The following is a 27544-nucleotide window of genomic DNA, read 5'->3' as shown; positions in this document are numbered from 1 at the left end:
CTGCTGTCAAAGCAATCACTCAATAGGGCAGAATCTGGAGAGAAAGCAGACAAGGAAAACAGGACCAAGAAGTAAAATCTTAAATTCTATGATTTTAGGGTTGGAAAGGACCTTCTATTATCATCTTGTTCAATGAGCACATACATTAGAATTACGAAAACGAGAGCTACACAAATTAAGTGCTTGCTCCATATCAAGTAGGTATAGAATGTTAAGCTAGGACCAGAATCCAGTTTTTAACCCTAGTCAGGTGGTCTTCCCACTGTACAATGACTCATCAAGCGTCCATGTCCCTAACAGCGCGTGGCACCATGAGGGATACAAAATCAGACATGACCTCCATTCTCGGGTAGCTTAACTGTTAGACCAGTTTCAAGATTTTACAGTAAATACTGGCTTTGTTAATAAACACACACAAAGCCACATAGCCCAATGAGGTTTTATCAACATTTTATTTGAAACGTAACCTGGCAGTTTTTACAGCATTGTAGCACACTGCTTTTGAGGCTCCTCTGATTGGACTGTATCTATCTGCGTTCTTTCACCGGGGGCTGGTCTTAGAGGTATGAAATAAGTTTTTGTCTTGAAGAGGTAATTTGACCAAGTTGACAAAAGTCATTGTGTGTGTGTGTGTGTATATAATTATGGCCAGAGTTACACATTTAGAAAGAAACTGGAGCAAGGACAGAAAGGGAGGAATAACATCCTAGAAAGGGACAAATTACTCCTTTTGCAAGATACAAAAACAGCACCTTCCGGGTGCTTTATGCAAGGGACAATAAGCTCTGGTCTGCTAGTGCTGATGAAGCAGAAGTCTTTTATGGAACCCTGATACAGGTGAAACAGATTCTCTCCTATCCTGATAGCACTAGAAATGCCAAACTGTGCCACCGTTTGCCCATTCCCAAGTGAATCTACCAGGCCCAGAGATCCTGATGCAGGGACCATAGGACCTTCCCACCTGACTATGGCTGAGTGAACCAAGATGAGCATGTAACCCAAGGGCAGCCAATCCAAGGGCTGGCTGGAAACTTGTGGCCTGGTTTAGAAAGAGGAGCTGGGCCAGATGCCACACCTTAGAATCTGAACTAAGAAAAACCAAGAGAATCAGAGCCACATGGTTTCATAGCACACAGAAACTTGTGGGAGCCAGGAGGCACAGAAAAGATGGAGTAAATAGGCTCAACGGAAGCAAGAGATGGTAGGAAAAAGCTGAGACATCAAGCAATCACGTGCTTCTGTAGAGCAGCCTCAGTTCTTGACTTCCCACCTCAAGCTCAGCTGGCTTTACGACCCTCTCGCTGGTTGGTCCCGTACACCTTTCCTGATGGCTGCCATCCTGACACCTTCTATGTCAGGCTTTATGCTAAGCACTTCCACCTAGGTCTCCCCCTAAACCTTAACACCTCCTGTTGTACAGATAAGGAACCCAAGCTTGTGATGGTTATATAACGTTACTTCCGATGATGCCAGGACTTGAATCTAGGTCTGACTCGGAGTCCATGCTCTAAACCATGAAGCTGTACTAACCCGCTTTAGTCCTTAAGACCCCGTGCAGTCCCCATCCCCGATGCCCCAACTTGACCTGACTTGAACACCCTTTGCTTGTAAAAGCCTGAGACTTCCCCAGTCAAAGAATGTCCTATGTACAAACCCTGACTGCTTCCCTGGCTACAGATGAAGCAGAGTGAAGAGAGGAGGGTCAAAGGGATCCACCACGCACACAGCAGACATAGACCTGACGATGACAGAATCTCTGGTCTATAAGAACCTTTTGGGGAAAGACTTGTTTTTACTCATTGCTACTGAACACCCCTCAGGCAGCTGTTGAGGATGCTTTTTGTTGTCTAAGAAGCTATGATATAGAAGAGGGATGCGGTGTCCTGCCCCTCCTCAAGAGGAAACCTGAGCAGAAATTTGGCTTCTCCATCCCATTTGGAATGAACAGATAAAGGAACTCGGGTCCTTTTTAATCAACAAGGCTTTTGTGGACTGAGACAATGAACATTTGTTATTCCCCAGCAAGCCACAGGGCCTGGTCGTGACTGAGATAGGCATGGACACTCAAATCTCTCAAAAATGCTCCAAAAAGCAGCCCAGCAGAGTCTCCCAATGGGAACTCTGCAGACTATCATCAATGATGAGGGAAGTGATGGAAGGCCCTGCTCTGGCTGGAGCTCAGCTATGGTGTTGCCAATATCAAATGTCCAGCAGAAAGGAGCAGAGTTATCTTCTTTCACTTTCTAGATAAGCAATCAACTTCCACTTATTTTCATATCTGTGGCTGAATCAGAGGTTCATCTAATGGTGACAATGAAAAGCCTGGTAAGCGACGTGTGGATCTGGTTATAGTCAACACCTGGATCCACTCAGAAGATGGTGCCCATTTACATGTGACAGCACAGACTTCTTAGCCCAGAGGGCAGACTGATGAAGGGCACATTTCTGGGTTTTCCTCCTTCATATCATGTCTGGTCATGACAACCAATCCTCAGGTACTTCTTCAACTGCAGAGTTAAATGCATGGTTTCTCTCAGGAGCCCTTGATGGGCCAACAGTTTCTCCTCCACACACCGAAACCTTTCTGTTGGACTTTATTTTCCACTGGTCCATTTTACTTCCCTACCCTGAATCTTAAGCAAACAACCTCTGATTTAGAGCTAGCCTGGAGTTCTACCTGGTGGAGGACTGCTGGAGGGAAAAGAGACCAGAATGTACAATAGCTGAATCTCCTAGTTTATAAGAGGCCTGATGGTTAGGATAACACCTACTTCCATCTTTCTGGCATGGCCCTGCCCAGCCCCTTTCACTCAGCTTCTTGCCCCATTGGTACTTGAACTGTGTTCACTTCTTGCCAAAGTCTGGGTCCCTGTTGGCTACAGTGCCTCGCAGAAGGGACTGTGGGATCTATCGGCAGCATCTTAACCCACAGGGCTCTTCCATTAATCAGCTGTGTCCTCAGTAAATCTTTGAGTAAAATCTCCCATGTTATCTAGTCCAACATCACATGTAGTGTAGGAACACCTTCTCCAGCACACCCTGGCAAATGCTCAAATCTGTTCAGAAAAAGAGAGCTCACCACCTAAAGAGAGCACTTTGATTTTTCTCCCTTTTCACTAGGGAGATCGAGGTGTAAAACAGGGCTGGATCTCACCCTCAAGTTCTCAGTGGGTTCACTCTAGTGAAACTGGAACCCTGGCTTTGGGATTCCCAGAACACCCAAATTTAACCACGATATGGCTCCAGATTCTAGTTAGAAAACTTCATCCCGATATGCCAGGGCTCTGTTCATCATCTGTCTTGGTTTGTTTTATACCCTTGGGTTTTTTCATCACCTTCAGACTAAGTTATGACAGTGGACTAGCTCTTACATACATTTCTCAGGTCTCCCACGATCCCTAGTATTGTGAATGTCACAGAGCATATGTTTTATAAATGTTACGATCCTACAGAGCAGCATGTTCAGACAGAGCCTGCCCAGGAGCAAAGCTAGCCAGGGTAACACTTTTTCCTAGTGTGGTTACACACGACTAGGTAGGATGAAGGTTCGGCTAGGTGATAAGGAAAAAATGAGTCTTATCACTTCATCAAGAAAGTGCCCTGTCTAAATACTCACAGACCTTGTTCCAGGCATCTTGGGAAGATTCAGGGGAAACAAGAGTACAGGAATAAACAGCTTTTCTGCCCAAGACTTAGGGCTTCTGCATTCTCTTTCTGTTTTCTACCTCAGGCTCCAAGCAAGAGTAAAACAACAAATCAAATTGATTTCAGTCAAGTTTCAGCAAGAATGTCTCCGCTTTGATTATGCTGTCTTATTTGGCTTTGCCTGGATAGAAGCCAGAATAGGGACAGGATTTTGGCAGGAGAAGGAATGTATCACAACATTTTTTTTCCTTTTTTTTAAAAAAATTTCTAAGGGCTCACTTTTTTCCTTTCATCAGCCTCACTTTGCAGATGACAATGTGATATCTGTAAACGGAAAGGGACTTATGCCCAACTGCAAAGCCACTTAGGAGTGAGACCAGGCTCAGATGCTTCCAGGTGATTGAGTTACCCCAGCAAAAGAACACATGGTAGCCACCACCCTAGGAGCGAAACAAGCAAGAGGAGGCTGTCCTTGTGTGCACGGAGCTGAGCTCTGTGATCAAGCAAGTCCCTCAGTTTGTCCACTGCCAACGGGGTAGAGCCAGAGGGAGTGAGCACACACACTGATGGCTCAAGAAAGCTGCGTTATAACACTATCTCATGACTGAGGAAATGAAAGCTGAGTCCGCTGCACTTTCTGAAACTGTAATGCTTCTGGAAAGTGCTATGATCTTTTCTGCTGACAACTGTCAAGAACATCAGACCAGCAATGGAAAAACCAGCTTATTGGCTTGGAAACAGTAAGAATTTGACATAAATGACTCTAAGAAATATGGTTCAGGCACAAGTTTTAGGCTGTTCTGTCATTTCTCTGGGATCTCTAGCTTTTAAAGCTGGGGCTGAGAACACTGCTCCCAATTTTTTAACCAGGACCTTGACAAAGGTTTCTAGCAGTATAAGTGCCAGGAAGAGCCTGAATGCTTCAAATCAAGCTGGTGCAAATTAAGAACTGTCCTCCTTAAAAAGCTTTTAAAGTCCGATTTCTTGCTCCCCCAATATTAAACAAAATCTACTAGGAGAATTAATCTAGGAAACCTGGGAAGGCCATCTGGTGTTATTTGGGGAGAGGCAGTACATAAGCCCATGAACAAACAGGAGCTGGCGTCAGGGAGGAGCAGGAACATGGACCCAGGCTTGAGCACTTTCTTCTAGCAACCATCCTACCATCAATGAATTGACACAAGCCTCAGTCAGACATTCCCGGCCCTCACCATGGGCTTCTAGCTTTGGAGGCTCTTCCCACACACCTGTCTCTACCTGGAGCTACAATTAGTATCACTCTACTACCCTGTGACGGATTACCAGAGGCCAAATCTTGCTTTCCAACCTCTCTGCAACATTCTTATAACTTCTGCTTAGGTAATATTTTTGAAAAGATGGGGATGCTGGGCTTCTTTCCAGGTCTTTCTGGGTTTCAAGGTGTGGTGCTCTTGTAATGTTGTTGAAGTTCCGAAACACAAGCATGTCACTAGCCAAGCGTACAGGACCCCAAACTCAACGACGTGCCAGATGGTCATTACTGCGGGGGTAGAGGGGCTGTGGGCGTTTCTCTCGCCCTGCTGCAAGCCTGGATAACCACGAAAGGTGGGGGATTCACAAAACTCCCCCTCCACTCCCTTCCCCATACCACTGATTGGCTTCCAGACCTTCAGTGTTAACGGCTAGGCCAGAGGTTTCGAGCCCAGTTAGGAGGGGACCTGGAGGGTCAGGCGGCTGTCCAGAGGGGTCACTGTCGCCCCCACAGCCTCCGTTGTGGCCGGAGCGCAGGTGGTCCTTGAGCGTCTGTTTGTAGCGGAAGCTGCGGCCGCAGTAGGCGCAGGGGTAGGGCCGCTCGCCCGTGTGGATGCGCTGGTGCTTCATGAGGTGGTGCTTGCGGATGAAGCTCTTGCCGCAGTGCGCGCAGCTGAAGGGCCGCTCGCCCGTGTGCAGCCGCCGGTGGTTCAGCAGGTGCTCCTTGCGCATAAAGCTCTTGCTGCAGTCAGTGCACGGGTAAGGCCGCTCGCCTGTGTGGATCATCTGGTGGCGAATCAGGGCCGAGTGGCCGTTGAAGTCAATGCCACACTGCGGGCAGGAGAAAGGCCGCTCCTGCGCGTGCCCCCGCTGGTGGAGCAGGAGGCTGATCTTCAGGCTGAAGCTCCGGCCGCACTGCGCGCAGCGGAAGGGCCGCTCGCTGGCGTGAGCCCGCCGGTGGCTGGTGAGGCGGGCCTGGTCGGCGAAGCGCTTGGGGCAGTCGGGGCAGGGGAAGGGGCGCTCAGTGCTGTTATGGACCCGGAGGTGGTAGGTCAGTCTTGACGGGTGAGTGAAAGTCCTGGCGCAGTGGGGGCAGGTGGGGGGTGTCTCCGCGGCTTGGGCCTGGGAGCTGCTGCTGAGGTCGGCCTGCTGCGGAAAGTGCTTGGGGCACTGGGCACAGGGTAAGGGGTGCTCACCAGTGTGGCTGCATTGGTGGGTCAGCAACATGTCTTGGCTGAGGCTCTTGCCACAGTGGTGGCATGAGAACACTTGCTCCCCCGCTGGAGGCGGGAGCGGGTAGCTTCCCAACTGAGTAAAAGTCACTTGTCCCTCAGGGGCTTCAGCCAGGTCAGGGGCTGGACGTCCAAAAGTTGTCATGGATGCAGACTGCTGGCTTTTGAAAGCCACATCTGAAAAAGTATCCTTTGCTGCTGCTGCTGGTGGAGAAGAGAAGGTGACCGGAACCTCAGGGCACAAGGAGGCTCTAGCAAGGCCTTCAGCTTTGATGACAAGCTCTTCATCTGAAAGAAAGGACTCAGAGTCATGCCTGTCCACAACCGTCTGTGGCAACTCTTAGTCCTCCTGCCCTGCTCTAACAGACTGCCTGAGCCCTTCGCTGGCTCTGATAAGAAGCTCAGGGAGGGCTGAGATAATCATCAAGGCGTCTGTGGTCCCTGTGGCAAATCAGAGAACTCACGACTGCACCTCTGCAACGCTCCCTGCTTGGAAAAGGAAAAACCTGCGCATCAAGCTTCCCAGCAGTACTTCATTCTGTTTCTCCTCTTCACGACCTTTCAGCGATTCTCTGGTGCCTAGTGTGACAAGGCCTAAAATCACGTACTTATCTATTCCTACTCCTCTTCATTCTGCCAGGTAACTCCTTCACTGCAGTCAGCTGTCTCTCTACTTTCGCTGAAAGTAAAGTATACATTTCTGCTTTTACATCTTTGCTCATTCTGTCCTCTTTTGTGGAATGCACCCCCTCTCTTCCTATCTTCCCAAATTATACCCAACCATATCATACCAGTCTTCTAAGGCCCAGTTCTGGCTTCACATCCTTCTTTAGGCTTTATCTAAATACTAAACTAAAACTGATGCATGTTCTCCAAACTTCTCATTTCTTTCACGTTAGTCATCCATCCCACTCACCCTTGACATTTAACAACAGGCGTGCCTAGCAATGATATGTGTGTCCTCAATATTTTAATTTTTATTTCCTAGAGCCTAAAAGAACACAGGGCATAGAAGATATTAAAAAACAGCTTGCGTTAAGTTATAGAAACAATTGGGTCCCTTCTGACCTTGAGATTCTCTTCTATAATTCAGATGGCAAAATACAGCTGGTGCTAAATATCTTAGAAGGAAGATATTTGTTTCTTCTCCCATCATGTTTTCCTGAGGGAGAGCTCTTCATTAACATTCCCATTTGCGCCTCTCCAATGACATTTTTGTCTCCACTGCTTGTCCCCCCCGCCACTTTGTTCTATCCTTTCTACACAATCTTCAAATGTTCTTCTTTCTTTATCTTCATACTTTTGGTCCATCTGCATGCACTTATTTTTCTTCCTCTGACAATTCTAATTTGTTGTTACATTTAAGAGTGTTTTCTCACTTAAAATTTATCTTAGTTTCATTTCTAGCTTACTTGAGTGTGTCTCCCCCCACCCCTCTTTTTCTCCATTCTTCTCCCACTTCTGCCCCCACACCCCTTCACCTGCTGTCTGCGGTCAGTCCTGGTGTAAGCTGTTCTAGGCATGGATGTTTCCTCCATTACTCACCGGCATAGGTGCCTTTGTATACGTCACTCTCCTTGGACGCCTGTGGGGCCCCAGCCTGGGGCTCTTCCTCTTGTTTAATCCAAGAAAGAATATCTGATGTTGAAATGCCAGGCTCTATTTGTGGGGGAAAAAGAGAATGCCCTTCAGGGGACTGACTCAGAAAGTGACAATAATCATGTGGGTTTGTTGAACACTATGTTTTGTACAAATACTTATCTCTAACTAACCATCACAACAAAACTGAATCAGCCTTTTAAAAAAATGCATATATCAAGAGCACCAGTTCAAAATGAAACCAAATTGATGTATTTTTATATGATATACTCAGCCTGATTCACTATTTTCAGTGAGCCCACTTCAAAAGAAATCAATTTTTATTTTGGAGGTGACACCTGAAATAATCTAGAATCAACAGTACCTGTCATTTCATTAGCACACTTATTTTCAAAATGTTCTCACTTTTTTCTCTCACAGCTTTTTTATGAAATAATGAAGCAGGGAATATTTTCTCCATTTAAGTGGCCAATAAGGAAGTATTTACAGTGAAACGCCATATTATCAAAGGTCTGCTTTAAAATACAGCAGACAGGGGCTGGCCCCGTGGCCGAGTGGTTGGGTTCTCGCACTCCGCTTCCGGCGGCCCAGGGTTCGGATCCTAGGTGTGGACATGGCACCGCTGGTTAGGCCACGCTGAGGTGGCGTCCCACATGCCACAACTAGAAGGACCCACAACTAAAATATACAGCTATGTACCGGGGGGGCTTTGGGGAGGAAAAAAAAAAGCAGGAAAAAAAAAACATTGCCAACAGTTGTTAGCTCAGGTACCAATCTTTAAAAAAATAAAATAAAATAAAATACAGCAGAAAAAAGCAAAAGAAACAAAATTGACCAAAAAAGTTTTTCTTAAATGTTAATTAAAAAAACAAATACATTTCCAGAATTACAAAGTTATATCAGTTTAAACACAGATCTGACTGCTCAGAAACATACTTTTCAGGTTCCCAATTCTGGGCTCTTTCCAAGAGATCCTACTACCTTTGCCTATCAAATGATACAGGTCAGGGGCCGGCCCCATGGCCGAGTGGTTAAGTTCTCGAGTTCCACTTTGGTGGCTCAGGGTTTCAGTGGTTCGGATCCTGGGCGCAGACATGGCACCGCTCATCAGGCCATGCTGAGGCGGCATCCCACATAGCACAACCAGAGGCTCTCACAACTAGAATATACGACTATGTACCAGGGGGCTTTGGGGAGGAGAAGAAGAAGAAAAAAAGAAAGATTGGCAACAGATGTTAGCTCAGGTGCCAATCTTTAAAGAAAAAATGATACAGGTCATTGTTTCCTGAACCCTGGGATGGTGGAGAATAGTATTTGCAAGTTCCTCAGGCCTTGGGGATTCTTTTGGAAAGAAAAAAGAACAGCCTCTCAAGGCTTTGCACATAACATGCCTCATTTGGTCAGCACAGAAACAGCTGTGTTTGCTATTCCAGCCGAGGCATATATAGCCTTTTTTGGCCTAAAAGGACAAGCTGGCAAGCTGACAAGGTCCAAAGAGTAAATTCAAGCTCTCTATATTATTTCTCAAAAAAGCCTTGTAGGCAGGTTATGGTTTTATTCCTAGAAAATGAACAGAACTCACTGTTTTTCCCAATGCCTTTCAAATCAAGTAGAGACCACTGAAACCTAAATGTGTGCCCAAAGCAGAGATAAGAGGTTAGACAAGAGTAAGGCCTCAAAGACTGTCAGACTGCACAGATGGAAAAACACAGGTTTTAGTGTACGTGGCAGGTTGCCTCTCAGCTTCCTACTCTGAGCCACAAGGCTGAAGTGTATTAAATATAGTCCCACCTTATTTTTTTTTCTCCCAGCTTTTATACACACGTATATATAAAGAAAAAAGCAGGCAGGGGAGACTGTGTATAAGGAAGAGGTTCTTTTAACAGACATCCAGAGGATGAACTTTCTATTCATGCAAAACATGAGACTTTTAAAATGCTTAACTGCTTCCTTCATCAATTTTCTGAATAATGATAGTGCCTTAGAAACCTCCAAAAGTGATTCACGTGGTTTTGATTTTTTGTTTGTTTATCATTATGAACTCATAGAATGTTATTTGATGAGTTTCAATCCATTGCAGCCATTCTTTTTAGTGCTCAAACTGTTCCTTCTTTGGCCAGTAGGAGCCCCTTCAGATCAGCTCTATGTCTTTTCATGTCATCAAACACCTAGTCTCCTTCATTTTTGCTACGACAAACCGTCCCAGGTTCATCTGGTACATTTCCTGCTCCAAGCACACAATCAACAATCTCTTTGAGAAATGGAATTTAGAGACCACACTCGGGATAAGCATACTAACGCTAATAGGTTCTTGTTGCTTCTAAGTCTTTTCAATGGACAGAGCTATAAAATACATACCTTTTAGAAAAAGAAAAGTGTCATTTGAGTTCATATTAATATTTATGATTCATATTTAAGATTACAAGGTTTTAATTAAATCTTTTGATTTTATACTTGTATCTTTTCTCTCTTATCCTGAAAATCTTGGTTCATAATAAGATTAACATAATCTTTGCTTTATCTGAATATATGTTTCAAAATAATACCAATATTATTAACAAAAAAATGAACACAATTTAAGATGTTTTGTGGTTCTTCTAGTCTTTAGGACACATCCATCTAGGGATTTATAGTTATGTTTTAAAGTCATTTGAAAGAAATCTACTTTATGTGTTTATGTCACCAGCTTGATATATGGTTTAGTTATTTCAACATGTATTGATTTTTTAAATTTGTTTTTTTAATTATGTAAAATATTTACAAGGCTCCAAAATCAAACTATAAAATAAGGTACATTCAGACAGCCCTACCTTCCATCTCTAGTCTCTCTCTCCCTGTATAGGTAACCATTCTTGTTGGGTTTCATTTTAAACTTTATACATCTTCATATTTTCCTTCTTTATGTGGCATACGACATAAACTGTTCTATAACTGGAATTTTTACTTAACAATATATTCCGGGTATCTGTCTGCAGCAGTCTACAGAGATCTTTCTCATTCCTTTTTATAGCTGTACTATGTAGCTATACCATTGTTTACTCAAGAGTCCCCTACTGATGGGCATCTGGATTCTTTCCAATCTTTCTTTTTGCTAAGGAAGATTTGCCCTATCATCTGTTGCCAATCTTCCTCTTTTTGCTTGAGGAAGATTCACCCTGAGCTAACATCTGTGCCAATCCCCCTGTTTTTTATGTGGCTCACTGCCATAGCGTGGTCACCAACAAGTGGTGGAGGTCCACAGCCAGGAACCGAACCCAGGTCGCTGAAGCGGAGAGAGCTGAACCACTAGGCCACGGGGCCAGCCCCTCCAATCTTTTCTTATATTAGTCAGCAGCCAACCGTAAAAGCTATGGAGGGCTAAAAAAAAACAAGGCAGTTCTCCAGAAACATAAGCAGCTGTTGTTATTACAGCCTGCCGGCTGAGTATGTCTTCAGTTAACTTGGGAAGCCCCAGGAACCTAATGTCTCTTTTTGAATGATTATGCTGAAAGCGCCTCTGGTCGGTTAACTAGATCAGTACTATTAAATTTTGTGTTTTTTTTGAGGAAGATTAGCCCTGAGCTAACTGCTGCCAATCCTCCTCCTTTTGCTGAGGAAGACTGGCCCTGAGCTAACATCTGTGCCCATCTTCCTCTATTTTATATGTGGGATGCCTGAGGTCTGCAGTCGGAGGGAGCTGGCTTAACCCAAGAAAGCAGCTTTTGCCAAGCAGTGCCATGTCCGCACCCAGGATCCAAACTGGCGAACCCCAGGCTGCTGAGAAGCGGAACATGCGCACTTAACCGCTGCGCCACCGGGCTGGCCCCACTACTAAGTTTTATTTTATTAAATAGTTGGTCCTCTGCACTACTATCATAGAATGCATAGAATACAGCAGTGTCTGCTACAGTTTGGTGGGAGTGTCCAACCTGAGGACCTTCTGGCAGTGAAATAAAAGGAGCAGGAGCATTTGAACACTAAGATGGCCTGATACAGACACCTGTATCGTGACAGTATGGGCAAAAGCTGGCCAGGTCGCCACAATGGCACACCAAAGCACATTCCTCGTAGGCCTGAGGAATCCCAACAGTGGATACTTAAAGAGACACAAAGTGACGGGAAAATCATTGGTTCATGCAAGCAGCAGCCTTTGGAGAAAGCTAGAGAATAGAGAAAAACAATATTGATCAGTAAGAGGAAGTTGATAAATGCTGAGGTTTTAGGTTTGAGAGGTGGTGAAAAATAGAAAGGCCGATCACAAGAAAATATAAAATTTTAATGTCTACACTGGTTGAATGTTATTTTAACTGTGAGGAACTCTGATTTTGTGTGTGTGTGTGTGTGTGTGTGTATGTTTTAAACAGATAAGGGCCCGTGCTGTTTAAAAAGGAGCTGGAACCTCGAGGTTCTGAATGTTATGAAGGTTTATAAACTAAGCGAGTTAAAACTGGTGCTGAGGTCTGACATCTTAAGCAGGTAATAAAAAATAATTGACACATGAAACTATCACAGTTAAAAAAATAAAACCTTTTAAACTTTTTGTGAAACAGGTATGGAACTGTAACATAGCAAGAATGTGTTAAGTATTTGTGTAATAAGTTAAAACCCCTAAGTTTTATCATGTCCAGGATGATTCTTGCTCTCAAAGAGGTTAAACTAAGATAAAAAGATTATCATATTGAGATGTGCCTTAATCACTGATTTTGTCTAGGACCAGAGTGAACAGGGATAAACATGGGATAATGACAATGTACCTGAAATGACAATGATCAAAGAAGTCTCCCCAGGACTACAAGTTTTAGAAGTTAATTTATTTTACTTTTGGCTCATTCTAGAATTTTGGCTTGAGTCCATAGCTTCTGAACTAGAAGAAGGCCTAGATAATGGACTTTCAGTAATTATTCTATCTGAACTTCTTGGGTAAACTTTTTCTCCAAAAAATTCTAAAAAATTGGAGTTCAATATTAAAACTATCAGTGACCAAATAATGGCCACACACACACAGCTGGTCTGCAGTTAGCCCTAGTAATAGAGTTAAAGAATTTCAGAAAATCTCGTGTTTGTATTTTTCTACATTCTCCCATTTACTACCATTCTCTACTAATTGTTTGCAGTTTTATCTAAGATACTAGGCATCAATGACTATTCCCTAAGAGGATACAATTTCTCTTTCCCCTCATCAGATTCAAGTAATGGAGATAAAATAAAATAAAAATTTTAAAAATTTTATGCTCTATTTTTTATTTTTATTTTTTGGAGGAAGATTAGCCATGAGCTAACATCTGCTGCCAATCCTCCCCTTTTTGCTGAGGAAGACTGGCCCTGAGCTAATCTCCATGCCTCATCTTCCTCTACTTTATATGTGGGATGCCTGCCACAGCATGGCTTGGCAAGCGGTGCCGTGTCCACACCCGGGATCCAAACCGGCGAACCCCAGGCTGCTGAAGCGGAACATGCACACCAAACTGCTGCGCCACTGGGCTGGCCCCTGGAGTATAAAATTAATTCCATGACATCTGGACATAAAAAGGAGGGGATGCCACATGGTACCATCACTATCTCCAAATCTATTCTACCTATATATTTTTATTTAATTATAATGCACAGTTGTTAAAGCTCTAAAATGGAATACAATCATAAATTATGGGTTTTATAAGAAATATAGATAAATCCAAATGTATTTTAGAAAATTCAGGTTTCGAAAAGTACATCAATGTTCTAACATAAACACACTGGTCTAACAACAAATTCCATGGCGTATTAAAATTGGTTAAAAAAAGATGATGTTAGAGAAGAGAGAAGCTGCCTGCTCAAAAATAAAAGTTTTGATTCTTTTTTTCCTTATTAGAACAAGATTTTAAAAATGATTTAAATGGTTAGAGTTAAGTGGAGAATAATCTATCAGAAAGATATTTTATAAATTCTGTCATTAAAGTGGCCTAGCATTAGTATCCTCTTCCTAGTATTCGTGTGGAACAATCTTTCATGAACCTTAATGACCAGACAGTTTAATACTATTCTCCACTGAAAGGAACCCAGACTTTTTTAATGTGTTATGAGAAAGAAAATCTAAAATAGGCCTGTGTCAACACAGCAGGCCTGAGACGCTGAGACTTAGAAAGGCCTGCTTACGAGGTTGGCCCTTGGCTGGCAAACAGTTCCCTGTGCTGATGTAAAACTTTCCCTAAATGTTAAGAGTGCCTCACAGGGCCTAAACTGTTGGTACAAACAGTGTGGTTTATGCTGAACCTCCACTTGCCTTCTGGGAGTCTGGAATTGTGGTGTGTGCTAGGCAGAGGGTGCTTCCATGAGCAGCTCCAGTGAAAACCTTGGGCACTGAGTCTCCAGGGAGCTTCTCTGGGAGACGACACTCTGCATGTGTTATCACAACCCCTTGCTGGAGGATTAAGTGTGTCCTGTGAGACTCTACTCAGAGAGGAGACTCTGGAACATTTTTTTTTTTTAAGAAAACAAGTACTGAGGCAGTACTGGAAGGACACAAGAGACAGTTTAAAAGTCCTCTCACTTGCCAAGTTGACAATTTGAGCAACCAAAAAAAAAAAAATTGCATTAAATGAATAAAATCCATGAATATATAATTAAATCTAAAAGGGAGAAAATATAAAGGGTTCTAAAGGATAGACACATCTGAGCTTTTTTAAAATTCTACATATTGATCAGTTCAAGTCATATGAATCCTATCTTCAAGTTCTGGTAAATATCTAGGTTGATAATCATCAAAGCAAGCTAAAACTCTAAAGAATCAAACCAGAGTATTAAATAAATTCAATGCTTACAGTGTTTGTTAATTTTAAGTAAAAATGTATTAATGTATATAGGTTGACTACCCATAAATGGAGTCATAAAAACGAAGGTAAAAATAAATTGACAAGATGGCAGCTAAATGACACTTTCATGTATCATTACAAAACCAACTTACCTACATCTTTTCCATTCGTCCCCAAAAATGACACACTCATTTATACTATCGAGGGCTATGTCAGGAACTAATAAAGTAGACTAAGGAGTTCTTTCCAGTAATGAATTAAGTCAGCCATCTCTATTTGTGATATGATTTTAGAATCATTATTTGTATCCATGATACAGAGATGAATCAAATTCCACCTGTTACATTGCCTAAATACAATCACTCACAGTTCTTAGAAATAATATGTGTGGCAGATATATGCATTCCTCAAAACTTAGAGAATGTTCACTTAAGATCTGAGCACTTGACTGTATGTAAAATTTACCTCAAATGGAAAAAAATACACAAATATTGAACTCTAGGTTAATGATATTCATGCTGAACTATTTAGAGAGAAATGTGATGTCTGTGTTGGCTTTGAAATAGGTTGAAAATAAGACGGGTTGATGGGGGGCTGGCCCCATGGCCGAGTGGTTAAGTTCGCGTGCTCCGCTGCAGGTGGCCCAGTGTTTCGTTGGTTCGAATCCTGGGCGCGGACATGGCACTGCTCATCAAACCATGCTGAGGCAGCATCCCACATGCCACAACTAGAAGGACCCACAACGAAGAATATACAACTATGTACTGGGGGGGCTTTGGAGAGAAAAAGGAAAAAATAAAATCTTTAAAAAAAAAATTTTTTTTAAATAATAAAAAAAAAAAGATGGGTTGATGGATGGATAGAGGAATGCAGAGATGGATATATATGTGATAAAATATTAGCGTAAAATCTAGGCAGTAAGTAGGTGTTCACTGTAAAATTGTTTTAACTTTTCCGATAGTTTGAAAATTTTCATAATAAAATGTTAGAAAAAAAATAGTGCATGGGACAGGAGGTAGGTTGTAAGAGAAGTTCATTTAATAGGGATGTCTGCAGGATGAACTTTCTATGAGCTTTCTATCAAGCAAAGAACAAAAACTGTATGAGATTTTTCTGATAGCAGAGGTGGGGCTTGAGAGAAATAATACAGCTGCACTGTGGCTAGTAGTCTTTCCCACACATTATCAAGCAGCTGCCAACTAAAAATATTAAGGCAAGTTAATTAATGATAGCTGGCTCCCAAACCAAGCAAAATCTGCTTTGCCCAGGTGGATGTCATCGGGGTCCACTGGTTAAGTGCATCTCTGAGGGACCACGCAGACGCCCAGCTCCTCCAGCACTACTTAATGGCCACGTGTACATTCCCTCAAGCCCTTCCCTTCAGATGAGCATGACTGCTTCCTCTGCCATCTAAGGACATTCTTTTTTCTAAATATTTACATCTCAGAACCTTTGTCATAGCCCTCAGATGTGTGGTATTGGGGGGTGAAGGCATTGGACAAGGTGATCTCTAAGCTCCCCCTCCTATTTAAATGCCTGATGATCCATTCACAGTCTAGTTGCTTTAGCACCAAGAGGCTCGAGGACCCCAAGCCCTGCTTACTTAGTGCTGAGCCATCATCCCTGACCAGGAAAGAGAGACAAGGACTAGATAATCTCTTCTCCCACTTACCTTCACTGGGGTCTGTGGGAATCTCACTTTCCTCTGGCCCTGCCTGGTCCTCTGTGTTATGGTCTCCTTCTGGCTGAATCTGAGATAAGACATCAGGTTGATTCATGGCATAATCTAGGAGAGGAAGAAGGGAAAAGGGGTATGACAAAGAGATCAATGAGGATGCTACTAATTGTCATGAAGGCTGTGCTGAGGACTTTGAGATCCACAATCCCAGGGAATTACTTTTATATTCTATTTCACTTTCCCCATCCATCCACCTCCAATATGGAAGAGATCTATCAGGCAAGCAGGTAAGAGGAGAGGTAAAGGGTGGGAAAGGTACATGTACGACTTCAGCACCGCCACCTGCTGCTTTCACTGGGTAAGAGCGACAGTGTGCCTCGGGTGGGGGAGAGGGGGAGAGATCAAGGACCCTTCAAAGTGAAGGATACCCATGGAAACCACTGCAGCTGGCACACCCATAACTCTGAACTTCACTCTCTATCCCGTGAATTGGCAAAGGAGAGATGCTGATTTCCTATTTAGCAAGGGTGAATTGGAAATCTTTAGCTTGGAACCAGAATCTGAAGGGTGTGAGGACAGAGTGAGAATGAAGACCACTGGAGGAAAAGGGACTGTTCTGAGCCCTCCTGGAGCTGCTGTCACCTCATTCACAAGGGGCCAACTTAGCCTCACCCATGGAGATGAGAGACTCGTAGTTGCCCTTCATGATATTCTTGTAAAGTTCCTTTTGCCATTCTTCTAATTTTTCCCATTCTGGAGTGGAAAAGTAGATGGAGATATCATCAAATGTCACAGGTACCTGAAATTACAATCACACCGGGGTTAGTCCCTCCCACTGCAATTCAATCATTCAAGAAATCTTTACTGAGTGCCTACTAGGTACAAAAAACTGTGCGGGACCCTAAAAGGATACAGGAAAAACTTAAGACAGATCCAACCTCCGGGAGTTGACAATATTTTCAAGGAGAAAGGTGATAAACTTTAGGGTTGTGCGTTTTGAGAGGGTGAAGGACATGTAAAGAGTCATTTGCAGACATAGGTACAAATGCAAAGCAGTATTTAACTCACAAAGCACAACATATTAATATCCATTGAGTACAAGGTTTATCTGAAGCACCAAGATTATAAAAATATGGTTTCTGGGGGCCGGCCCCATGGCCAAGTGGTTAAGTTCACGTGCTCCACTTTGGTGGCCCTGGGTTTCACCTGTTCGGATCCTGGGTGCAGAAATGGCACCACTCATCAGGCTATGTTGAGGCGGCGTCCCACATGTCACAGCTAGAGGGACCCACAACTAAAAAAAAATATACAACTATATACTGAGGGGATTTGGGGAGAAAAAGCAGAAAAAAAAAAAAGATTGGCAACAGTTGTTAGCTCAGGTGCCAATCTTTAAAGATTTTTATTTTTTTCCTTTTTCTCCCCCAAGCCCCCCAGTACATAGTTGTATATTCTTCGTTGTGGGTCCTTCTAGTTGTGGCATGTGGGATACTGCCTCAGCCCGGTTTGATGAGCAGTGCCATGTCCACGCCCAGGATTCGAACCAACGAAACACTGGGCCGCCTGCAGCGGAGCACGCGAACTTAACCACTCGACCACGGGGCCAGCCCCTCAGGTGCCAATCTTAAAAAAAAAAAAAAAAAATTTGGTTTCTGCCCAAAAGGAATGTATGACTGTATTCAAATTAATAACATGGACAAGAAATTTTTAAAATAGAGCTATAATGGGACTGGGATGAGTCTGGAAGAGATGGGGCTTCAGCTAGTCCTAAAAGACAGGTAGATTTCTTTGTTTTGGACACTGTCATTTTTCTGGTTTTTCGCTGAGGAGGATTAGCCCTGAGCTAACATCTGCTGCCAATCTTCCTTTTTTTTTTTCTTTTAGCTTGAGGAAGATTAGCCCTAAGCTAACATCTGTGCGAACCTTCCTCCATTTTGTACGTAGCATGCCTCTACACATGGCTGACAGTGAAGTAGGTCCACGCCCAAGCTATGAACCCGCGCTGCCAAAGCGGAGCACCTGGAACTTTAACCACTTCACCACGGGGCTGGCCCCCTAAGATGTATATACATGTATCTTTTCCAAAATTAAAAAATTCAATAAAAATATACATACTTCATAAATTTAACATAGCCTTTAAGATTCAAAGGTCTGTCCAATACTATTAGGCAGTTTTATTTCTTTCTGCTTCATTTGTGTCATCTTTTTCCTCAACGAGAAATTTTGTTCCTAGGGGCTAGAACCATAAATTACTCATTTTTACATCCTGCTCAGCACCTAAAATCAGGCTGAGGGAAGTGTAAACACTCAATACTTAATTTTTATCTAACCTCACTACACAGGAGATCTGTCATAGCTTACAATAAAAACTCACGATAAAATGATCACAGAAATCAAGGATCAGATGGGCTTCTGGTCCAAGACTGTGAGCTAAGCACACACGTCCTTCTCTTCCCTCCCAGACTCCACTGAAACCACAGCGCTGAGATGGGGGACATATCTACAACACCGCCAAGAATGAGCAGGAAGGCCGTCACCAGACAGTTCTTGATGAGTCTCACTGAGACCCGGAGGATGGGCGTGTGCTGGGGTCTAAGGTGCGCGAGGAAGCTGCATCTCCCTGATGCACAGGGAAAGACTGCAGTGGAGGAATCCAGAGAATTCCAAGCTCGAAGTCAGCAGCTACCCTGAGTCGGAGTAAAAGTGGCTGTAAACTGCCGTTTGAAGGGCTATCTTTAGAAGCAGGACCCCCTCTCTCGTCCTCCTCATCAACCCTGGCAGAGCCGGCAGCATTTACCCCAAAGCTGAAATGACAGACCATATCTCTATGGAAATTTCACAACCTGCCTGGGACAGCAGGGGACCCCAGTATGGGAGCTGACGGCTTGGAGTACTGCCTTACTCCTTCTGGCCTCCGGGTGGTCCCTGCACTGCCTATTTGCTCCTGGCCACAGCACCTTAAAGTGAAGCCCACCTACATGGAGCGCCTATGGAGGGAGCCCGCTCCTGCAAATGAAAGATCCTGTGGTTAAAGAGACTAAAGTGGTGGCAGAGAAAACATGTCAGCTTCCTGTAATTAACCAAAGTAATCAATCTAATCCTTCACTTATAAATATGAATGAACAATCACAGATTACTCAAGATTTTTTTTAAAAAGCTAACAGCACCAAGATGAACAAACACTATAAAAGATCCTAGAGGGAAAAAAATCAATAAGCTAAAAATCAAACAACCCTCTGAAATTCAGATTCTCAAAGAAATTTAGTAGATATTGCATCCATAAAAAAAATTCAGGCTGCTTTAAAAAAAGGAGCAGAAAATAAGTATTCTTGAAAATTAAATATATAATTGTTAAAAATAAAAATTAGAAATGCTGGAAGGAAAGGTCAAGGAACTGTAGTTAAAAAGGTAAAAAATATTAAGGAAAATTTAAAGAAACAAAGACAATAATCCATCATCTGTCAACAGCAGTTCCAGAAAGAGAATAGAAAAAATGGGGGAGGGTGTGTGAAATATTATAAAAATAGATTCATAGAAGAAAATTTCCCAGAGCTGAAAAGATACCACTCTTCTGAATGAAGGGTCACACCAAGGGTCCAAAACAAATTTTAAAAGACCTATATCCAGCCATAGCCAACAAATTTTAGAAAAATATAAATAGAAGATAAAAACTTCCAGGGAAAAAAAAATGGGTTTCTTACAAATTATAATCAGTTTGGTATTAAACTTTTTATCAATGGCATTTGGTGTTATGAGATAATGGACCAACACTTTTAAAATTCTGAGGGCAAATGGAATATTATTGAGCCTGAAAAAGGAAGGAAATTCTGACCTGCTGCAACATGGATTCATCTGCAGGATGTTATGCACAAGTGAAACAAGCCAGTCACAAAAGGACAAAAATTGTGTGATTTCACTTATATGATGTCCCTAGAGTAGTCAAATTCACAGAGACAGAAAGCAGAATGGTGGCTGCCAGGGGCTGGGGGCAGCGGGAATGAGGAGTTGTTTAGTGGGTACAGAGTTTCAGTTTGGGAAATCCTGGGGATGGATGGTGGTGACGCTTGCACAACAATGTGAATGTACTTAATGCCACTGAACTGTACCCTTAACCATGGTTAAAATGGTAAATTTTATGTATATTTACCAAAATTAAAAAAAATTAAAATTCAAAGTAAGGGCAGAATAAGAGCATTTGCAACAAAGCAAGGACACAAAAGTTTACTTCCTGTATTTCAATCTAGTAAATCTTCAATATATTCTAATTTCATGAAGAAATCACAACATTATTTTTATATGATTTTGGAGTTTAAGATGGACAGGTTGAATGTTACCCATTTATCCGGGTAATACCATAAGTAACTTTAACTTCCCTTTTCTGCTATTCTTACGGCAAATACAAATTTAAACTTTCCCAAAGAACTTCTAGGGGGCTCCAGATACACAAATAAAAACACTGGGGCAGGTTCTCTGTCAGATACTGCCTCTGACATCCCTTCCAACTCCCTCATCTCCGCTCCCCTTCACAACCCTTGAAAGAGTCCTTTATTGTCATTCTCCCTTTTCTCTTCCCATTCACCCCTCCACCAGCTCCATTCAGCCTTCCATCCCCAGCTTCACTGCACTGAACCAACTCTTGCAAGGTTCCCAGCGACGTCTATGTTGCCAAATCATATTCACCATCGTCTTCCTTCTAGACCTCTCGGTAACATATCAACCCAGATGACAACTCTCTCCTTGAAATGCTTTTCTCCTTGTCCCTGTGACCCCACATGCTTTCCTGTTTTGTTTCCTTTCCCGCCTCCCTGGCCACTCCTCCTCAGTCTCCTTTGCTGGCTCCTCCTTTCCCTGGAGCTGAGCCCTGGGACTCCTCTTGCTTTCCCACTTTCTTTCCTGAGGTCATCACTTCCAGCCTCTTGACTTACAACATGACCTGGACATCAACGACTCCCAAATATTTCTCACCTTTGAGCTTCAGGGACCACTTCACATCTCTCCAGAATGTGCCACAGGCATTTCCAACCTAACACTGCGAAAGAGAACTCTTAATTCCTTCCCATGCCTCAAGATATCCCCATCTCAGTAGATGCCAACACCATCCATCCGGTTCTTCAAGCCAAAAGCCTAAGAGTCACTAAACCTAAGGTGTTAAGAGCATGTGCTCTGGAGCCAACTGGGTTACAAGACAACTCTGTTATTTATATTTAGTAACTATATGAACCCAAGTTAGGGTTCTTATGAAATAACTAAAGCACTCAGAACAGTAAAATTCTAAGTAAATTATCACACATTAAATTTACAATTATTGTTGTTCTTAATTCCTCCTTCCCTACTTCCCATCAGTAAGTCTTACTGTCAATTCTACCATCAAAACATCCCGAATCTGTCCACTTATCTCCATCTCCACTACTGCTACCCTCATCCAGGCCACTCTCACCCCTATTACAGCTGCCTATTGTTTTCCTCCCTGCTCCTGTTCTTACCCCCATGATGCATTCTCCACATGGCAGCCAAAGTGGTTCTTTCAAAATATACACCAGTATAACTCCTCTGCTTAAAACCCTTCAATTTCCTCCCATTACACCTAAGATAAAACCCCAACTGCTTACCTTGGTCTCCAATGCCTGACCCAGTGGTTCAAAACTCTAGCTGCATTATTACAATCATCTACGGAGCTTCAAGAATTATTAATGCTTAGGCCCCATCCTGGACCTATTAAATCAGAATCTCTAGGTGTGATGCCCATCAAAATTTAAAAGCTCCCCAGATGAATCCTATGTACACCCAGGGCTGAAACACATTGCCCTAAACGATCTGCCTCCTGTTTACTCAGTGCACACAGCCGGCTGCCCTTCCTCCTTCCCCTCAGTGTCCCTAGTCCCTTTGAGCCTTCGGGACTTTGCACTAGGTATTCTTTCTGCCTAGAAAGCTCTTCCTCAGATCTTCTCACAGCTGGATCCTTCCTGTTATTTAGTCTCAGCCTAAATATTAGCTCCTTTATGAGAACTTCTCTGATAGCCAATCTAAAATAAATCATCAGATAGCACTTATATTTTTACCAAAGCGCTTAAATGGATTTTAATGTTATCTTTCTTTATCCACTAAAATTTAAGCTCCAAGGGAGCTTACATGAATTGTTCACTGCTGTGCCTTCAGGATGTAGACATCAAGCAAATAGTAAGTGTTCAAGAAATATTTGTTGAATGAAGGAATAAATAAGCAGGCATGCTTGGAAACTAGCTGGCTCGAGGCTGTCTTCCACAGTTGAGGAATAGTGTTTATTTCCCTTTTGTTTTATGGGCTATTCCCTCCAGAAAGGCTGGGCCCCAGCATTGCGGCACACTTCTGCAAAGGATGCTGACGGGCAGGATCTACGTCAGCCCCAGACCCACAGATGGTCCCAAACCCTTATGTTAACTATTTACTCTACCTCCCCTCCCTTGTCTTCCCTCTAACTTTTCACCAGAATTGACAACAAATTCAAATTGACTGATTTAAATGATATTTAGTTTCCACACCAAGATCGTGGCAGACAGGTTAACAAAGAGAAAAGTGACCGGGGGATAATGGGCAGGAGAAAGCAAAAGAGAAGAAAATCCATCTATCAGATAGCCAACTTTGGACTGGAAACAGTTTTCCAATGATCTCTGTATTAAACATGGAATGCTTCCCAAATAGAGAAACACAAAACAACTTCATAGTTCCTTCAGCCTAACTGACTGACCAAGATTATCCCTTACTACTAGGCTAAGGACTAGTGAGACCACTTTCCATCTAGAAGCGAAGGTATTACCTTTGGGATATCCCCTTTAATACCCGGGGGCAGCCGCAGGATCCAGAAGTTCCTGTTTCTCAGCAGATTCTCCAGGTTCTCCAGCCGCCTCTGCAGCAGCCCGTACTCCTGCAGCAGGGTCCCCAGCACGGCCCACTTGCCATCCAGCTGGTTCCCAAGATCGGCCACTGTCTTTTCACAGCTGGCCAGCTTCTTCTCTGCTGTCCCTGTCCGTCCTTCTAGATGCAGGAGTCGCCGGCTGTGGACCTCAACCTTTCTCTCTATAGCCTGCACGGCGGCCACCACTGTCCACAGGGAGATGGCTGCAGTCTGCAGGTGTGCCTCATTTGCTGCTGGGGGCGTGGGAAGAGGAAGGGGCTGCAGGGACGTAAGGCATTCGGAGTCCCATTCAGAAGTCTGTGCGCAGTGGAGAGATGAGACAAGACACTGAGTGTTAGAAGCAGCCCTAATCCAAAATAAAATCAGATAAGGACCGCTTAACTGGCCAACTGAGATTAATCTAAATACAGTTTTAGTACCACCTGTATAAGCCTCCTCTTTATGGAGCTCATCGACATCAGGAGCCAAGAGAGCTGCTTTGGTGGTTCAGGGATGGATTAGGCAAGACAGCGAATGAGTGAAGCTGGATCAAGAACCAGCCCGGCATACTCCCTGGGATGCAAAGCCCTAGAGCCAGCGTCCAGAGGCTCAACTGTTGCTGCATCCCCTCTCTCTAGAAAAGGCTAAATGCATCAGGATCTCTCCAGGTTTCACTGAGCTCAGTGCCCTCTGATAAACCTTTGATTGACTTATGCTGTGGCCCTGTCCACCACCCTGCTTACAAACCACAACCATACCATTCAGCAAACCTTGAATAAGCAGAGAATGTTGAGTCTGGAAAACACACAACTATTTGTGAACATTTAAGGGTTATAAAACAGAAAGCAAAACAGGCTTGTTTAATCTTACAGTGTTACTCTAGACGGCAGAACTAGAACCAACACGGAATTTTCAGGCAGGCAAACATTGGCCTATATAAATAATTTTTGAACTAGATCTTTCCAAGAAAATAATAGCTTGCCCCAACATTGAACGCACTTTGAAACAAAGAACATATTTTAAAAAAAAGAAATCTCTACCAAAAAAATAGGAGGTTTGACGACGATGACCCCTACAAAGCCTTCTGACTCTATGAATTTGATAACCTGCTCTCTGGCCACAAGCTCCCATCTCTCCAGCTCACCCATCACCTTATTCTCATTTCACTTGCTCTGCAATCCCACTAAACCCTTGCCCATTCTCTTTGCTCCTGGTTTGTCAGCCTGATCTAGGCTTTGCTTTCTTCCTTGATCATTTCAGCCATCTTTGACCCCTTTACTCATGTGTCTTTCTGCCTCACCTGCTCAGCTAACCTCTAGCTTTGAATCAGTCCGATGGTTCTCATTCTGATCCTGTAAACAGGCTAGTAAGCCCTGCTAAAGGAAGTCACACAACCGGGTAAACTGGTGTCACCACACACCAACGGTCTCTAAGCTCAGAGGGGGCTCAACACTGCCTGGTGCCTGTCTCTTTTCCCTTTCCGTCCAGTGGCCACTACAACTCCCACGCCAGCACTCTCCTTAATCTTTTAGCACAGCACTTCTCAAACGAATGTGCATAAGGATCATCTGGAGATCTTGTTAAAATGTAGACTTTGATTCAGTAGGTCTGGAAGGAAAATTGAGATTCTGCATTTTTACAAGCTCCCAGGTGATGCTGATGCTGCTGGCTCAGGGAACACGCGCTGAGTAGTGAGATTCTTGTCCGCTGCAGGCCCCCTCTCCCTGAGAAGATGACATGGACTCCTACTTTGAGAAGAAAATTAGAGTACTTAGACCAAACGCTCTCAATTTTCTCCTCTTTTTCTTCACATTCCTTCCCACTTCAAACTGATCAGTAACTTAATCTTGCTTTTCTTCCTACAGGAAAAAGGTTCATCCTATTTAAAATTGATCTCTCCACTTAAGCTCTGAATGCCAACTCCTTCCACATTTTTAGGTACACTGTTCTTCTTTTATGGTCAATATTTCAATCTCTTGATTCTTCTCCATAAGATGAACCTGCACTGTTCAATATGGTGGTTACTGAGCACTTGAAATGCGGTTATTTTGATTGAGATGTGCCATGAGTATCAAACACACTCAAGATTCTGAAGACACAGTATGGGGAGAAAATGTAAAACTTCCTAATTTCTTAATATTGATTCCACATTGAAATATTTTGTACGCACTGAGTTAAATAAAATATTAAAATTAACGTTATTTCTATAAACTTTTTAAACACGACTACTAGAAAATTTAAAGTTATATGTGGCTTCCATTATGTTTCTACTGGGCAGGGCTAGCATAGACACATGATCTCTACCATATTTAAAAAAAAAAGATTGGAAAAGGAAGAATAGGTCCAAGGGTAGGGATGGCTTTCCCCTCTGCTCTATTCCCCACCCCTTGCCACTGCTTCCTCTTCGTCCTCCCCTTCCACCTTTCTCACTTTCATGTCACTCCTCCGTAGCAGTCTGGCTCCTGACCCACTAAAACGGCTCTCCTTGGGGTGACCAAAGGCTTCTCAAACCGGTAAATCCAAGGCATACTTTCCAGTCCTCTGTTACTGGACTGGTCCCTGCTCGTCCTACCCGGGTCTGGGCTCAGGGACTGCCCCGGTCGTCTCCGCAGCACTAGCAACTGGTGGAGCGCCCGGCACCCGCGGGCCAGCCGCCGACATCGGCTGAATGAACCCACACGAGACGGTGCTCCACCCTCGGAACCCGCACCGGTCACTCGGGCAGCAGCGCGGACGGAGGCCCTCCTGCGTGGCCGGCATTGTCAGCTACGGGCCCGGCGCTCCCGAGCCGCACGCAGTCCTTTGACACACCTAAGTGTCACCGTGGCCGCCGCACCTGCGGCTGTGCGCGGCCGGGCGCACGGCACCGAGGGCGATCTTGCGAGCACGGGGCCGCCGGGGCCGACGGGCACGCCAGCCCAGCGGCCTGCGCGTGGCGGGCTGCGGCGGGCGGACGCCGAGCCGAGGCGCCCCTCTTCACTCATTCCTCTTTCGGTAGCGTCCCAGACTCTCCCCGCTAGAAGCCTCCAGCAGGGCTGCGGAGCCCTGGGCCTCGCACCCGGCGCGGGACCTCTCGGGCGGAGGGAGCGAGCCTGCCAGCCCCGCGCCGGCGGCGTCCCGCCCGGCCATCGGGCCCGGGGGCCCCCGGGGCGCCCGTCTGCGCTCGGGCGCGCCCCGCTCGGGGCCCCGCGCCTGACACGCCGCCTTCCGCCCGCCTCCCTCGCTCGGGCCCGGTCGCGGAGCCCCAGGCGCCCCAACCCTCCCGGGCTCACAGCGCTCGTGCGCGGGCCGCCTTACCGGAGCCGGCGCTGCCTCGGCCATGGCCCCGCGCTGCCCGGCCCGGCCCGGCCGGAGTCGCCGCCGCCGCCGCGCGGCCCCACGCAGGCCGGCCCCCGGCCTCTCCGCAGGCGCGCCCGCCCGGCTCTCGCGCGGCCGTGGGCCCGGTGCTCGGGCGCGGGGGCGCGGCAGGGGCGCGGGGCGGCCGGCCGGAGGAGCTCGGGGGCGGGCAGGCTCAGCCGCGCTCGGCCGCAGCGGCCCCTCAGCTGGCGCTTTGTGGGCACCGAGCGCAGCCGGAACGGCTCGGGCCTAGACGCGCCGCAGGCCGCGGCAGCGCGCCCCCTGCCGGCCCCGGCGGCCACTTCCGCCCCGCGGCTAGGTCGGCTCGGCCCCGGCGGCGGGCTCGGTTCCACGGGGACCTGTCTCCTGGCACGCCCCGAGAACGCGCCCCAGATGGGAGCTCAGGGCCCCAAACCAGGGCTCGTCTGCGCAGTGGTCCTTCCTGGCGGCCCAGTTCGCAGGGACCGCCTGATGGGAGGCGCCCGGGCGGGAGGGCAGCCCGTTCTAGAAAGGTGGAAACGGCGGAGGGAGATCCGGGTGGCAGGCCGGACCCAAGGGAGCTGTGGGTTAGAGTGAGTGACCGAGAGGCACGCGTCTGGGATGGAGAAGACGTTCGTCGTTTGCAGAAATTGCACATGTGGCTGCCGAGGTGAAGCGGTTCACATCCCACGTGGCCCGTGTTAGGACCACAACTCTACAGTCCTCCTTATGTCTCGGATGATTGAGGTTACGGGAAAGAACCAAGTGTTATCTGTGGAGGTTGGCAGAGTGTGTATTCTGGTAAGACAACCGCATAACCCGGAGTTTCCAGCACAGTCCTCGTTTCGAGCATGTGATCATGAATCAAGGTCCTCCCAAACCTGTATTTCAACAAATGAATCAAGTCAATGTCCATAACAGTCAAAGTATCTATAAATCACAAAAGTATGAGAACCATCCTGTCGGGGCACCTGCTGTTGAGCATACAAGCTATTTTTAGACTGTAGCTACGCCTGCAGCATGTAATTTGAAGTCTACCTGAATGTATATTTTGGTCAAAGGGTGAATGTTTGATAGTTAAAAATTGCTATTCTCTGAATCAAAATATCGCCATAACAGAGTGATCTTCTGGAAAAAAATCTGAATTTTCTTGGAAAGGAAATTAATTTTTACAATTTTACTATTAAAAATGTAATAGTTAAAATTT

The 27544-nt window shown here is 44.9% G+C and overlaps 1 protein-coding gene across 1 annotated transcript; it reads right to left on the bottom strand.

The window, feature by feature from the left end:
- Positions 1–433: 433 nt before the first annotated feature.
- On the bottom strand, positions 434–26592 carry ZNF398 (zinc finger protein 398). Its single transcript, XM_023639908.2, has 6 exons — positions 26320–26592; positions 22945–23340; positions 16824–16950; positions 16146–16259; positions 7653–7766; positions 434–6395 (listed from the first exon to the last, which is right to left on the bottom strand). Exons 1-6 carry the CDS (start codon positions 26341–26343, stop codon positions 5239–5241), a joined length of 1932 nt encoding a protein of 643 aa, XP_023495676.1. The 5' UTR covers positions 26344–26592; the 3' UTR covers positions 434–5238.
- Between the last annotated feature and the right edge of the window lie 952 nt (positions 26593–27544).

This window comes from Equus caballus, chromosome 4, assembly GCF_041296265.1.
Source record: "Equus caballus isolate H_3958 breed thoroughbred chromosome 4, TB-T2T, whole genome shotgun sequence".
Lineage (NCBI taxonomy): Eukaryota > Metazoa > Chordata > Mammalia > Perissodactyla > Equidae > Equus > Equus caballus.
The sequence above is the reverse complement of the archived record's forward strand: the minus strand, read 5'-3'. Positions and strand labels throughout refer to the sequence as shown.